General features: G+C 44.7%; 1 protein-coding gene across 1 annotated transcript in view; it reads left to right on the top strand.

Moving 5' to 3' along the window:
- The window catches only part of LOC306915755 (arf-GAP with dual PH domain-containing protein 1), a 29,395-nt gene that overhangs the window by 11,838 nt on the left and 1,142 nt on the right, over nucleotides 1–16,415 (top strand). Inside the window, exons 3-10 of the mRNA XM_079493354.1 lie at nucleotides 529–620; nucleotides 5,045–5,127; nucleotides 8,038–8,150; nucleotides 9,528–9,674; nucleotides 12,991–13,074; nucleotides 14,857–14,919; nucleotides 15,182–15,253; nucleotides 15,998–16,226. Coding sequence (XP_079349480.1) covers nucleotides 529–620; nucleotides 5,045–5,127; nucleotides 8,038–8,150; nucleotides 9,528–9,674; nucleotides 12,991–13,074; nucleotides 14,857–14,919; nucleotides 15,182–15,253; nucleotides 15,998–16,226 — 883 coding nt within the window. The remainder of the gene's footprint in view (nucleotides 1–528; nucleotides 621–5,044; nucleotides 5,128–8,037; nucleotides 8,151–9,527; nucleotides 9,675–12,990; nucleotides 13,075–14,856; nucleotides 14,920–15,181; nucleotides 15,254–15,997; nucleotides 16,227–16,415) is intronic.

Genomic DNA, 16,415 nt, shown 5'->3' with positions numbered 1-16,415 from the left:
CACAATTTACAATTTAGCAGACGCTCTTGTCCAGAGCGACTTACAATAAACAAGGTAACAGCTTGTAGATCAGTAAAAGCTATTTGATGTAGAGGTATAAAAGGAGTGGGCATATCAACCAAGTAAATAAGGGTTAAGTGGTCCAAACTTTCTCAGGGTTAAAACAGATGTGAGGATGCTGACCTACCTGTGATTCTATCCAACTATAAAACAAAACAAAACAAAACATGGCAGCAAAAGGGGACAGGAAACATACTCCCTTTATGGCTAATTGGAATGTAAATCTATTCTATCTTTATTGTAATTTTATTTGTGATACAGTAGCTTTTATGTATTTTTACGTATGTGTCACAGAATAACACAGCTTTGTAGTGAAACATTTGTAATTGTTTTTTGTTAGTTGTACGTTATAGACCCTTTTCAAGAAGAAGCAGTTTAAAAAATACAGCATATTCTTTGTGCTTTAATAATCTAATGTATTCAAACAATGTTTTTTTTTAACTTTACTCTCCTGTCTTCCTTTCTTAGTTGATGGCTGCCTTGGGCAACAACACGGCCAAAGTCAAGTATGAACAGAAGGTCCCTCCATTCTACTACAGGCCCACACACTGCGACTGCAAGTAAGTCACCTTAGTTCACTATGTTAAAATACTAATATTGTCCATATATTATTATGGAGTATAACAGTGCAACCAACGCCTTTTGCAGGAAAGCCCTGCCAACCTCTCTTAAAGTTTTATCTGTCTACCACTGCAATTTAATTGTTTCATGCCTGGCAGGAGACTGCAGGTTAAGGAATGGCCTCCCCTCTACAGTATGTGAATGATACCAATTTACAATTTAGGCTTCTCCAGAGCAACTATAAACTGAAGTCCAAGATATACCTGTATTGTATGAACTCTAGTCAGTCGACAACAGGTAAGAAGTGACCAAGTAAATAGTAGTAAGTACATTATTATTGTACCTCCACGGCATATAGCAGGTAGACATCAAACCTAGCATCTATTTAAATCACATACGTAGCATCTGTGGACAAGCAAACGGCAACATACTATGTGTCATGGTCTACAGACCAGGTTTCCCTGGCAACCACTCCCACTCTCCATTCTTACTCTCGGTCATTGTTATACACCTGTTCCCACTCCCTCTTCAGCCCACAGTGCCATGCCCATTCCACACCTGTGAACATTCCTGCAATTACCCTGCTCCCTAATCCCTATAAGACTGGACTCATTCCACAAACACACTTCCTTGTCCCCTGTGTTGTACCTGAGTTTCTGGTTCTCTGTTTTGCAATTCTGAAAGGCTGCATTTTAAGTAGGGAAAGCCAGTCTGAAAAGGTGGGTTTTGAGTGTGCTTTTGAACATGTCAAAGGTGGGGGCAGCTCTGATGTGGGCTGGGAGTGAGTTCCACAATAAGGGGGCGGCCACTGCGAAGGCCCTGTCACCCCAGGTTCTCTTGTTGGACTTGTGGGGTTCCAGTAGGTTGGCAGTGCTTGACCTGAGGGAGCGGGTGTTTCAAAGTAACCTATGAAACACCAGTGCAGGTTCAAAGAACTTCACATCCACCAACATTTCCAAAGGTGTAGGAGCACCAGGGCAAGCTGGGGGTGCCGTGGCCCGTGGAGGAATATATGAATGATACCAATGTAGACATCTCTAGAGCAACATATAAACTAAGTCCAAGATATGAGGATATACCTGTATGGTATGAACTCTAGTCATGTCCAACGGTGTAGGAGCACCAGGCCAAGCTGGGGGTGCCGTGGAGGATTCCAACTCAGTCTCCAGGGTGATGGGCCAGTGCTTTACCCTCACCACTCACACACATGTGAGGTATAAAGAGCATTTTCTAAATTGGTCTCTGTACACTGTGCCTGAAGAAGAAGTCATGTTGACTAAAAATTTGCTTTAATGTGTACGGGACTACTACTTAATTGTATTGTTGGCTGTTCCACTCCTACGCAGCTGTCCAGTGAAAGCAGGTGTGTAACAAGAGATTATCGACTATCTCTGTATACTCTAAAATGATGCAATACCTAAAAACTGCTGATCATACAGGCATATGACAACTCTCCTTGATTTAGTGGCTTGTTTCCCACTCAGACACCTAATAGCTCTAAAAATGGCCCCACTCATGGTGTTGTTGTAAGGCACTTTGAAAGCAAGCAACCACTACATGACTTGGCAAATGGATAATGTGCACGTGGCGGAATGACCTCACCGCTCCTGCCAGAGCAGCAGAGTCGAATCACCCTTTATCTTTCGTTGTAAAATGAAAAGCCATCTCTCATACGTCCTCACTTCACCCTCTCCACCCAGAATCAAATACTCTGCGTTTCACCCTGTTCTTTCATCTGTTCTGTCAGTTCCTGGTCTCCTACTGGCACCTTGTCCGTGTCCCCTGTAGTAGGTGATGTTCTAGGTCAGGGGTGGGCAACTGGCGGCCCGGGGGCCACATGCGGCCCCCACCTTCACTTAATGTGGCCCTCAGGTTAATGTCAGAATACTGATATAATATTGGTTTCAGCTGTTACTATTCCACAACACGCAAACATGACCCGCTTTCATTACTTCAGTCTAAATTAGTAGCTCATTGCTTCAACCCAAGTATAATTAAATGCATTTGAAATTACATAAAAATGTTAATTTTCAGGATTCTGATTCAAAAAGATTCAACAAGATTTCAATTCGAATATAGCAAAAATAGCTGATCTACAAGCTCAAAACGCGTCGCGCTGCGACGCGTTTTGAGCTTGTAGATCAGCTATTTTTGCTACGACAGTAATATATGGCCCTAGGGAGTGAGTGTGGAAATATAGTGGCCCTCTCCATCATCAAAGTTGCCCACCCCTGTTCTAGGTCATAGGGACATCATCTGAGCGCCATTTTTGAAGCATGTAAAATATACAGTTGATTGCGACCGCACGTCGCACTATGAAAACGTGCAGTAACACTGTAACGCTAACGCTCAAGCCATCACATCACGCTCTTCATGTAATGCTGCGCACACACAACACACGGGCGACACGGTCGCAACCACACACACACACACACACACACACACACACACACACACACACACACATGAGGATGTAAGTGTTTCTTACTCTCATATAAGAAGTGCTTCATACAAATGTGATAGAAATGGAAACAGAAGTTACTGTGCTGTGTGTCTCTGTGGTAAAGGCCTCACAGGGGAATGCTGTTACGACAAAATGAGACCACACGTCATGCCTGCCACTGTCTGGGTCACTTTGTTTCCTCTTTTGTGTGTGTGTGTGTGTGTGTGTGTGTGTGTGTGTGTGTGTGTGTGTGTGTGTGTGTGTGTGTGTGTGTGTGTGTGTGTGTGTGTGTGTGTGTGTGTGTGTGTGTGTGTGTGTGTGTGTGTGTGTGTGTGTGTGTGTGTGTGTGTGTGTTGAGGCGTGGGGGGTGGAGGGCAGAATCCCAGAATCCTCAGGAAATTGTTCTCTCTCTCTCTCTCTCGTTCTCTCTCTGTGGATATCTATTCCTCCCTCTCTCTATCCCTAGCTCTCTCGTTCAATCTATCTAGATTTTTATCAATCCTGCCTATTACTGCCTCTCTCTACTGTCTCTCTTGCCATCTCTTTCTCTCTACCCATCTCTTCATGTCTCTTTATCTCTCCTTCTATCTCCATCTGTCTGCCCAGTTGTCTTATCCATCAGTCTGACTGCCAGCCGCATGCCTCCAAACGTCTGGTATGAGACAGACAGACAGACAGACAGACAGACAGACAGACAGACAAAGGAAAAGTGAGATTCAAAGACAGATTCACTAAACATAAAAGTAGCCGGAGCGCTTGGTGCTTCTCAGGGAATATTAATGCCATAGTTCAATGTTGAAAGTATGTGTATGATGTCACGGAATGAAGCTAGAATGTGTCTGTGATTGTTATGTTACGTTTGTTTGGCAGGACATCTACAGTATAGTAGACAGACACATTTATCAAGAAATGAGATGTTGATTTGTGTGAGCTCGTGTGAGCTCTGCTTTACTGAAGATGCACAGTCAGTGGCGTGCACAGATAAACACTAGGGGGTGCTAGAGCACCCCCTGCCCTTTTGGCAATGTGCCCTTTTTTTCTTTTTTTTGTACACTGTACAGTATGTGGACCATGGTGACATTGATCAATTCTTGATAAAAAGCTTCTAATATATTATTTAGGCCCCACAATCTATAAATCTCACACTATTAAGGCAACCGGACGGTTCCATGCGCTGCACAAGGTGCCCTTTTTTCACTTGAGCACCTGCCCCTCTAAATGTCTGTGCACGCCACTGTGCACAGTACTGTACAGTACACAAACTACACATACAGTACCTTCACTCTGGGGCATCAAAGTTCTGAAACAACAGAAATTGCCACCCTTATTGCAGCGTAAGACCACTGAGTCATTGTAGAGATGATGTAACCTTGCTTAGTGGGGCGCCAGTGGCTCAGGGGTAGAGTGACCGGATGGGAACTGCAAGGTTCCCTGTTCGAACCCCCCAGAGATAGTGTCGAAGTGTCCTTGAGCAAGACTCTGAACCCCTAATTTCTCCTGATGTGCAGGTTTTTGCCTTGCATTTCCTCCGGCATCGGTGTGTGAATGTATGTAATGCTCTCTGATCTCTGTAAAGCACCTTGGATAAAAGCGCTATATAAATGCACCATTTACCACCCAAAATAGGGACAAATAAATAAATAAAAGCCATAATATCTTCCACACGCACACACCGTACGTGCACAAATGCACACGCACGCGCACACGCACACGCACACACACACAAACACACTGGTCACTGGAACAAATGTATGACCATTTTATTATAAACATGCTAAAGGATGCTCTAATGAGTTATACTGTCGGCTAGAGTAGGCGATGAAGCTAACTGTGTGTGTGTGTGTGTGTGTGTGTGTGTGTGTGTGTGTGTGTGCGTGTGCGTGTGCGTGTGCGCGTGTGTGTGCGTGTGCGTGTGTGCGTGTGCGTGCGCATGTGCGCGTGTGTGGGTGCGTGCATGGGTGTGCTGTCACATGTTTCCAGGCTGCTGAGGGAGCAGTGGATCCGAGCCAGGTACGAGAGAAACGAGTTTGAATTCATTGAGAAACAGGAGCCTTACTCTGCAGGTGAGTACACTAGTGCACGCACGCACGCACGCACGCACGCACGCACGCACGCACGCAGGCACGCACGCACGCACACACACACACTGAAGAGGAAACCATTTCTCTGTCATAACTGTCAACACGGAAGTGTTTACTGTCTGCTGGACAGAACCTTGAAATCTCCTTGTCTGTTTACACAATTCCCACACATTTATATCCTCCACAGCAGCCATTCCCAACCTGTGGGCCAGAGCCTACTGGTGGGCAGTGGGGATATTGCAGGTGGGTCCCCAAATAATTGGCAAAACACTAAGATTTTAACACATCTGATGCTAAGGACGGGTATACTCGTCCAATTAAATAAATACACGAGGTGCTCTAGACGAGTATACTCATCCTAAGGCGTTTAATATTCGATATAAGAATGCCTCGCTATTTTCCATTTTTTGGAAGCGCTCCGGTTGCTAGGCACGGTTGCTAGGGCCTCGTCTGCACCGTGTCTGCACGGCCAACCACATTAGCTTCTGTTTTAGCCACAGCCTTATATGCTCTTTTCTCAGAAACTACGGCGCTGTCCGTGGTTTTGATCAGATCGACGATGTTCGGACGCATTTCAGATTTTCTGGTGATCGCGATTTGAACATTGGCGTTTTCTGGAGCAAGGATGGACCTCGCTTTAGCTCGCTAGCATTGGCGCTATTGCTATATAGGGACATCAGGGATCTCCCTATATGGACATTCCCATGGGAATTCAATCCCTGATTTTGTCACGAGGGGAGACGGACTAACTGCGTGCGTGCGTGCGAGCGTGCTGTCCATTTCCCATTACTCTAAAGCACTCTCACTCGTATTGAAGGAAGAGTTTTTTTTTCATTGTCAGACAATGATCTCATATGTTCACCATTAATTTAACTGGGATGGAAACACATCCACACACACACGCACAGACACTGTAGGCTTCAGGGGACTAGCAATACCATAGTGTGGGACCATAAGCATGATTACAGTATTTTTTAAGCATGTAAATGTGCTGACACAGCATTGTGAGAGGGTGTGTGTGTGTGTGTGTGTGTGTGTGTGTGTGTGTGTGTGTGTTTGTGTGTGCGTGTGCGTGTGCGTGTGCGAGAGAGAGAGAGAGATGGGGATATCCGATATCAGCAGAATGACTGCCAAATAGAGCACAATGACTGCCATAGAGCTAAATTTGTATGTGGGTGTGTGCGTCCGTGTGCATGTGGGTGTATACGTGCGACTATTGGAAGTAACCTGGCCTTAGCAGTGGACAATTTCCACATTGATCCAAAATGCAGACGAGAGAGAGAGAGGGGGGTGGGGGGGGGGGGATAAGGAAGGGCTGGGAAGGAGAGAAGGAAAGATGATGATGGGGACAGAAGAGAGGAGGACGCAGAGGGTGACGAAGAGGGAGGTGCAGGGAGGGAAGAGAGGATCATGGGGATCTGGAAAGGGGTGTGAGGGGCGCAGAGGAGACGGAGCGAGGGAGAGCGAGCTAGGGCTATTGATCAATGAGGTAATGCTATTCTAGGGGAATGTTTGATGCCACAATGTCACACAGAGAGAGAGGGAGATAGACAGAAGCAGTGAAGAAGAGAGAGGGATTGAAACAGAGAGTGAGACAGAACACAGAAGCCTTGGGAGAGAGAGAGAGAGAGAGAGAGAGAGAGAGAGAGAGTAACTTTGGAAGACAGACACATGCCAGGGTATCTCACCATTCACTGGACTGATAACGCTGTCGAGGGTAGAGATAGACTTGGAAGGAGGAGAGAAAACCGATAAAGAGCTGGTGGGGGGGGGGGGGGGGGGCTATAGGTGGTAGTTGAGCGGGAACTGAAGAGAGGTATAGGGAGGGACTGGCTGGGAAGGAAGAAATAACGGAGGTGCGGTAGAGAGAAGATGGAATGAAGAACAAAGAGGCTCCGGGGACAGGAAGTCAGAAGACGCAGAGAGAGCGAGAGAGAGAGAGAGAGAGAGTGTTTAATAGCCGCCACAATGCTTTTCAAAAGGGAGTCAGAGAGAGAGAGAGAGAGAGAGAGAGAGAGGAGTGTTTAATAGCCGCCACAATGCTTTTCAAAAGGGAGTCACATGGTTTGACCAAACATTTGTGTTTGATTGGAAGCAAGACACCGAACATGTGTTTGATATATGTGTATGAGGCCACAGAGTGTAACAGAGGACATCAATTTTACAGTGTGGAGCATGTCAACATTAGCAGAGGCATGTCTGACAGAGAGTGAGAACATGTTAAGTCTGTGTTACTGTGTACAACTACAAGCAAACTGTGTGTGTGTGTGTGTGTGTGTGTGTGTGTGTGTGTGTGTGTGTGTGTGTGTGTGTGTGTGTGTGTGTGTGTGTGTGTGTGTGTGTGTGTGTGTGTGTGTGTGTGTGTGTGTGTGTGTGTGTGTGTGTGTGTGTGCGCATGCAAGAAATAAATCTATAAATATGAAAGAAAGGGGGTAAAATGCTTTTGGGAGACAGAAATAGACAGCAGAGAGAGAGAGAGAGAGAGAGAGAGAGAGAGAGAGAGAGAGAGAGAGAGGGGAGGAGGAGGAGGAGGAGGAGGAGGAGGAGGAGAAGAAGAAGAGAAAGAGGAAGCTAATTGTGTGGGCAATACTGATACAGAAATAGAAAATAACAAATGTGTATAAATAGAAGCAATGTGTCATCAGTCTTTTCACCGTGGAATTGTTCTTCCTTTGTGTCATATTATCTTGTACTGAACTTTCCGTGCACCTCACAGAAAATACGTACAACAAACGATACATGTAGAGCATGAACAATATTAGAAATGAATCAACAATAATTTTTAAACAAAACATTTGAAACTATTATAGATGGGTGGGACATTTGATGCAGTACCAGAAGGATTCCTGCATCACCGCCCTCTTCTTCCTCTCTTCATCTGTCTCTACCCAGGGTACCGAGAAGGGTTTCTATGGAAACGAGGGCGAGACAACGGGCAGTTCCTCAGCCGAAAGTTCATCCTGTCTGAGAGAGAGGGAGCCCTCAAGTACTTCAACAAGCAGGACGTAAGCAGGGCGCGGCCCACATTTTTCCATCTGAAAATGTTGCACATTATAAAATAAACTAGAAAAAGTGCCCTTCTGGGCACAGGTCTCCACCAGGAGGATAGGACTGTGTGAGATGTTTGGCAAAATGTTTAGTAGTAATATAAACATATTTGCCTTGTATGGCAATTGGATGATTTGAGGCATTTTGTTCCAATCAACCTGTTTTGCAAAAATCAACCTGTTGGTGGCGCTATAACAGGCCAAAGTGAAAAGGGTGGGATATATTCCTCAGCCTAGTAAGAAAATGTGTGAAAGATTTCACGTAAATTGCATGCTGTGTTCATGATTTGAGGCTTTTGTTCAAAACGGGGCAATCTTGCAAACTGTGAAAGGCAATTATATCCAATTAGGGTGGAATATGAAATATCGGACAGATCCGACTTGAGCACATGACCATAGAGATACTGTGTAACGATTTGTGAGATTTTTGGACAGAATCTGGAGGAGTAATATCCAAAAATGTGTTTTACAAAAGTCGGCCTCCTGGTGGCGCTATAAAAGGCAGATGCGGAAAATGCAGGTCAAAGGTTTGTCCTTGGCCTCTAGGGAGTGTGCATGCAACGTTTCACGCAGATCGGTGCAGTTTTAGGTAACAAATGTGAAAAGCTGCCTCATGGTGGCGCTATAACAGGCCGTTCTGGAAAATGCGGGGCAGAGGTTCATCGTTGGCATCTAGGGAGTGTGTGTGCAAAGTTTGGCATCGACCGGGTTAATGGTGCCGGAGATTAGCTGGTAACGGACGGACGGAAGGACACACGGACGGACACACACACACACACACACACGGACGGACACACACACGGACGGAGTGCAAAACATACTCTCTCACCATGCCTTCGGCCTGGTGGAGACAATGAGCACTTGTGTAGTCCATCACACCATTTTCGTCCATCAGTATACAGTATACAGTGTTGGAACACTTTTTCTGTGTTTTTCCCACATTAGTCAGTAATGCCCTTATAAGTGGGGGATCGATCTCTCACTCTATATAAGCAACGCCTAAATATAAAAACAAAATGCTGCAATAGAGCATTTTGGAGAATCAAACAAAGAATACAAAATAAAAAATCCAAGATATTTTTTGTGATTTTGATACTACAGTGGAAGAGTGAGAGGAAACGGAGACAGGAAGTGACATGCAGAAAAGTTAGTCAGGCTCGGGGATCGAACATGTGACTTGCTGTCATTGGCACCCTGATTACACAAAGGCCTTTCGATAGACGTTTGATTTAGCAAAAAAATAGAAAGACTGAGGAAAGAAGCACTATGGGTCCATGGGTAGATATGTAACCATAATATTTGTTGTCCTGTTTGTTGTCTGTGCCTCCTTCTAAGGCCAGGGACCCCAAGGCGATGATGAAGATTGAAACGCTCAATGCCACATTCCAGCCAGCCAAGATCGGTAACCCGTGTGGCCTGCAGATCACCTACCTGAAGGACAACAGCACTAGGAATATCTTTGTCTACCACAGTGATTCCAAGGTAAAGTAGACTGGCCCCTGGATTCCACAGTGCTCAGATCTATGATGTGTCTGCGACATGGTTGTGTTCTGTGTACAGCTTCAAACACCTTTTGAAACAACAAGCCTATACAGAGTTTTTTTTCTTTTTTCATTTCAGTTTTAAACTGTTAAAATGGTACTGTTGTAAAAATTGAAAATACACATTTGAGTAGGCCAGAACCATCACAGACTAGTGTAGTGGAGAGACACATCTGGTACATCTGAAACATGACTCTGGTGGAATCACAACTTCACAAGCATTGTGTAGACTGTAGAGTGGACGCAGCCACCTATACTCAAGCATTGTGTAGGTGACGGAGCCACATGTCTCCATTTATACACACAGAGTCGCCAGGCTGTTTCCTTTCACCTGACAGGACTAGGAGGAGTTTCATTGCAGAGCATAGCACATCTCCCTCCGATCCCCTCCCCACTGAACATGCACAACATAATTCCTTGCTGGTCTCCCACCCAAAAACACTGCCAATTGAGTTAGCGCCTGGCCAGGCCAGAGGAATTGAACCCAGGCCTCTGTGTTGGTAGAGTTAGCGCCTGGCCAGGCCAGAGGAATTGAACCCAGGCCTCTGTGTTGGTAGAGTTAGAGCCTGGCCAGGCCAGAGTAATTGAACCCAGGCCTCTGTGTTGGTAGGCACTAGGCAACAGGCCAGAGGAATTGAACCCAGGCCTCTGTGTTGGTAGAGTTAGCGCCTGGCCAGGCCAGAGGAATTGAACCCAGGCCTCTGTGTTGGTAGAGTTAGCGCCTGGCCAGGCCAGAGGAACTGAACCCAGGCCTCTGTGTTGGTAGGCACTAGGCAACAGGCCAGAGGAATTGAACCCAGGCCTCTGTGTTGGTAGAGTTAGCGCCTGGCCAGGCCAGAGGAATTGAACCCAGGCCTCTGTGTTGGTAGAGTTAGCGCCTGGCCAGGCCAGAGGAGTTGAACCCAGGCCTCTGTGTTGGTAGAGTTAGCGCCTGGCCAGGCCAGAGGAGTTGAACCCAGGCCTCTGTGTTGGTAGAGTTAGCGCCTGGCCAGGCCAGAGGAACTGAACCCAGGCCTCTGTGTTGGTAGAGTTAGCGCCTGGACAGGCCAGAGGAACTGAACCCAGGCCTCTGTGTTGGTAGAGTTAGCGCCTGGCCAGGCCAGAGGAGTTGAACCCAGGCCTCTGTGTTGGTAGAGTTAGCGCCTGGCCAGGCCAGAGGAACTGAACCCAGGCCTCTGTGTTGGTAGAGTTAGCGCCTGGCCAGGCCAGAGGAACTGAACCCAGGCCTCTGTGTTGGTAGAGTTAGCGCCTGGCCAGGCCAGAGGAACTGAACCCAGGCCTCTGTGTTGGTAGAGTTAGCGCCTGGCCAGGCCAGAGGAACTGAACCCAGGCCTCTGTGTTGGTAGAGTTAGCGCCTGGCCAGGCCAGAGGAATTGAACCCAGGCCTCTGTGTTGGTAGGCACTAGGCAACAAGTGTTTTATCTTTACACTGACCTAACTCCCATTTCTAAATGTTAAACTCCTGACAGTATTTCTCATTTCTGTACATTGTTAGGTGGGCTGCATAAGGATAGATGTACAAACCTCCACACATTGCGCCTGCATGTACCTCAGGCTCCAGTTGCACAATCATATTATAGACTAGTATCTGGACGAGTGGCTGCACAGCCAACACCATAAAAACATAAGCTGATGCTCTTATGTTTTTATGGCTATAGCCATCTCTGTGTGTGTGTGTGTGTGTGTGTGTGTGTGTGTGAGTGTGAGTGTGAGTGTGAGTGTGAGTGTGAGTGTGTGTGTGTGTGTGTGTGTGTGTGTGTGTGTGTGTGTGTGTGTGCATGTGCGCGTGTGCATGTGCGCACGTGCGTGCGTGTGTGCGCCTGTCTGTCTGTCTGTCTGTCTGTCTGTAGCTAATCCTGCAAACCGATGGACCGATCAGTGCCACATTTCTTGTGCACACTTCCAGTAGGCTACAGAAATACCTCCACTAATTTATTTTTTCACATATTTTTGAGGCGTGCTAGCCCCTCCTATGTCCATCTTTGTGTGTTTGTGTGAACCACATAGCGATGATTTGATTGGCTGAGGATAAAAAGTGAGGACAGAAAAGTGAAGACGGAAAAGTGAGGATGCAAATTGTGATTGGCCGGAATGAGATGATGTATGATGATGTATGATAAGAGCGCCCCTCACTTCACACAGGTGTGATTTTGTTTTGGAAATGTGGACACTTAATAATGGAGGAAATGTGGCTTTGATTTGACTGAAATGTTGCCCATATTGGGAGTCATATGTTGTAGACCTCTGACATCATTGATGATGATGATGACAGACTTCACAGGCTGGCCACATGAAGTCCAAGGGGCCATGCCGTCCCATGTTGATGCAGAGATCCACATTTTTTAGTTTTTCATATTTTCTTTTTATGCTGTGCCATCCAGTGAGGCAGTCGAATCCTTTGGTCCTTAATCTGCCCAGTAACAGAGTCTGTTTCCCTAACCAGACACATGCACGCACGCAAGCACGCACGCACGCATGCACGCACGCACGCACGCACACACACACACACACACACACACACACACACACACAGTCTCTCTGGGATTTTAATGCTGAGCACACAAATCATTGCTCCCAATGCCACTACTCCTCTGGGATGAAGGCAGGAATTAAGAAAGGGAGAGTGAAAAAGAGAGTGAGGAAAGGAAGAGGTGGAGGGAGGGAGATAAAGTGAGTCATAGCCAATAAGAAAAATTATGGAGAAAGATGGAGATGTAGTTGGACAGATGAGAAAGAAAGAAAGAAAGAAAGAAAGAAAGAAAGAAAGAAAGAAAGAGAAAGAGAGAGTAGAAAAGGCGAGTCATACTTAGCTAGCCAGAGAGAGAACAACAGAGACAGAGATAGTCAGTCAAGAGATGAAAACAAAGAGAAAGAGGGAGTAAAGCAGAAATGAAGAGTTCCTTGCATCCTCTGCTGGTCATATAGTGTCATAGCAAACAGAAATAGAGTTCAGTAATTCTATATCATCACAGCCATCAACAACGTTTGCATTATATGCATGTCGCAATACTTGACACCGACACCAAATAATACACCAGTGCCCCCAAAGATAATAAGATAAGCCCTATAATAATGGTTTATTGTTAAAATAAATACTAGAGGTCCAATCAATGTGATACATCGTCTTATGGCCTTATTGAAATGTTTTGACAGCACAGGACATTAATTCTGAGATGCTTTCGAGATGCCTCTCTTGCCACCGGCGCCATCTGTTGAGGATAAATGAAGGACGTTGACCAGTATGCTTGTTCCTACAGGAAATGGTTGATTGGTTCAACGCCATCAGAGCCGCCAGGTTTCACTACCTGCAGGTTGCCTTCCCCGGAGCCAGCGATGAAGAGGTTGGAACAAACTCTGTTAACTAGAATATCCGTAGTCTCTAGCCTAATACTGAATACATTGTATTGAATCTGCAATACCATAACAAAGTCTTCTACACAGAGGAGATGCAATGCACTTCTGGTTAAAATGTGAAGTTATACAATATGGTATAATGATGCAGCAAATCTAATGCTGTGATAATGGAAATATTTAAGTTCTCAACAATAGCTAAAGAATATCATTTAAACCCTGGCTTAAGCTTTATTAAATCTGTGAATACTGTCATCTGAAATGATCACTTTATGTTTATGTGACATTTAAAAGTCTTTAAGGAAATATTTAACAGAGGCACATTGTTCATAATGTTGATACAAAATTATTAATACATGTTTTATGTGTTACATAGTTTGGAGAGGAACAAAGATAGGGATAGATGTGACGAAACAGAGAGGTATCAAATATATGTGGTTCATATCCTATTGGTACATTAAAGTTGATGTATTTTGATCAACTGCACAAGTAGATGAAGACTGTCAGGCATAATTTGCTGCATCGCTTTGAACAGCTATTACACATTTGGCATCTGGTTGTCATTAATTAAATAGCGTTGGTTGATATAGTCTTCTGCTTTTCAGAAGCAATTATAGCACATTAAAATTGCAAGGCTCTTCCATCTCGCAGAAAAGCAGAGCCTCAAAGTAATGTAAACGACTTCATTAATAAATGACAGGCTTTAAACATTGTGTTTGACAGACAAGGAGTGCATGTACATGCAAATAAGAAATATTTGTGTACACATGGATATTGGTGATGTGATTACTCGAATAGTTGTGTCTGCTGATTATTTGCATTATCGTCTTATGCTCCATGGGAACGAACCCCTACCCACACTCTCTCTCCCTCACTGTCCCTTCTCTGTCCCTCTGTCTACTCCTCTCTCTTTATCACTAAAGAGGAGACAAAGGCGGGGTCAGTGATTGCTACAGTAGCAGGTCTTATGTATAGACCATAACTTTCTGCCCAAGTGTGAGAAGGAGATGAAACAAAACGTACAGCAGTGTAAGGCCCTATATGTCCCCAGAGAGGACGTATAGGGCCTTAGTCCTGCTCCTCCTCCCAGCCAACATTCCCCACTGACAGGTGGTTATCCTTATATGGGGGGGATTGCTGTTTGTCCATGAGGGTCCTGAATTCGGCATCATATACAGTATACTTACTGGCCGACTCCATGAGAAGAAACTAACAAAAAACAGTAACTCTAGTTCTTTGCTGACCAGGGCACACTTCATGCAGGGTCTCTCAGCTTTACCTGGGCAGACATGAAAGGAAAGAAAAACTGCGCCAACATCTCTTGTGCTACGTCTGTACTTTCCTAGACATATTACTTTTTGGACCCAGAGGTTAATCATCTCTTTAGGACAGAAAATGAAATCCATTCTCAAGTTATCTTTTGTGTACACATATACACACACATGACTGATGCATTGCAGGGTAACAATTCCCCACTGCTCAGTTCTTCACACTCACACAGCACTTTGATCCACCTCCCTAGGACCCCCTGTCCCTGCTCCTGTAATCTCAGCTCTGTCCCTGTGGAGGGCGCTGCTTCCTGGTACATCACAATCCCAACAGCACCATACCCTGGGGCAGGAGGGATTCATGCAAAAAAAAAAATAGGGGGCTGAAATATATATGGGGACATTATGTGTATGTGGTAGATGTAGTATCCATGTTGCTAGAATATACCTTCCAAACTATGATTTTTCTATTGTATGTCATGTTCTTTATCTTGTTCTCTCCAGCTGGTACCAAAGCTGACAAGAAACTTCATGAAAGAAGGCTTTATGGAGAAAACAGGCCCAAAGGTTGGTCTTTGTAAATACATTAGTGTCTACCACAACCACGGTTATATGTACTTTATTTTACTGTACTGCACTGTAGCCTACTGTATGTCTAACCCAAGATATACACCCAATGATTTGCTATTCATTTTGATCATAATGCACTGACAGCTTTCTATTTTCTCTCTCTCCCCACACACACACACACACACACACACACACACACACACACACACACACACACACACACACACACACACACACACACACACACACACACATACAGCACACAGAGGGCTTTAAGAAGAGGTGGTTCACTATGGATGACAGGAGACTCATGTATTTCAAAGACCCTCTGGTGAGAACATGCCCATGCCCCTCCTTCAGCTGATCAGGTTGCTTATGTGGACTGTCAACTCACATGACCTTTAACCCTGTAACACCCAGCGTTGCAATAATACAACATATTTTAATTAATTAAACAAAAATGATGTTATTTTTTTCACCTAAATGTCATCATTGATGTTCATTGCAATGCCATTGGTCATGATATTTGCATATAAATACCCCCCAGAGGCTGAAATTCACACAAATGAAAAATTTCTGGACTCAATTTTGAACCATTTTTAACCTATGACCTTTGACCTTTAACCCTGATAAAAGTAAGTAAAATAGATATCCCCCAAATGAAAATTATTAATTTATTATTCTTATTTTAATTATTATTATAAATGTGCATCAAATTTGCATAATTGCATAATTTTTACATAATTTCCTCTGATAAGTCCTAGTAGTAAATAGTAGTAGTAAGGTTGAAATCTCTTTTTTGCAAGTAGAAATTAATCCGGGTGTTAAGATGACAAAATAAACTCACTCACGATTCATGATCATTTTGTTCCAATGTTACCCTTTCGGGTTCTCAATTTAAAATTCTTTCATTATGTCGTTGACACTGTACTTTACTTTTCATGTATCCCTCTGTTGCTCTCTTTCGCTGTCCCACTGTATTTATCTCTGACTCTTTGATTCCTGTTCCATGTATTTATCTGTCTCTGTCTGTCTCTGTGTGTCTCTGTCTCTGTTTCTCCCCCTCCCCACTCAGGATGCCTTTGCTCGTGGTGAAGTGTTTATTGGCAGTAAAGAGAACAGCTACACTGTGCTCTCAGGCCTGCCCTTATCCACACAGGGCCACCGATGGAGCCACGGAATCACCATAGTAACACCAGACAGGAAGTTCCTGTTTGCATGCGAGACAGAGGCAGAGCAGCGGGATTGGATAGCAGCCTTTCAGAGGGTCATCAATCGACCAATGAGGCCTCAGGAATATGCAGGTACAAGGAAACGTACACGGGTGTTATTATAAAGTAAATTAATGTAAAGCTATAGGTTCTGAAGTTATATTTTTACCATTCCCTGTATAGCTAAATGGGTAGTACTTGCTCATACTGTATGCTGCCATGGTTTGATGATTAGGAATTAATTCATGCTAAACATGTATCCACTATCAATAGTAATGTAAA

Source organism: Electrona antarctica, assembly GCF_951216825.1.
Source record: "Electrona antarctica genome assembly, chromosome: 22".
Classification (NCBI taxonomy): Eukaryota; Metazoa; Chordata; class Actinopteri; order Myctophiformes; family Myctophidae; genus Electrona; species Electrona antarctica.
This window is presented reverse-complemented; position numbering and strand designations above follow the sequence as displayed.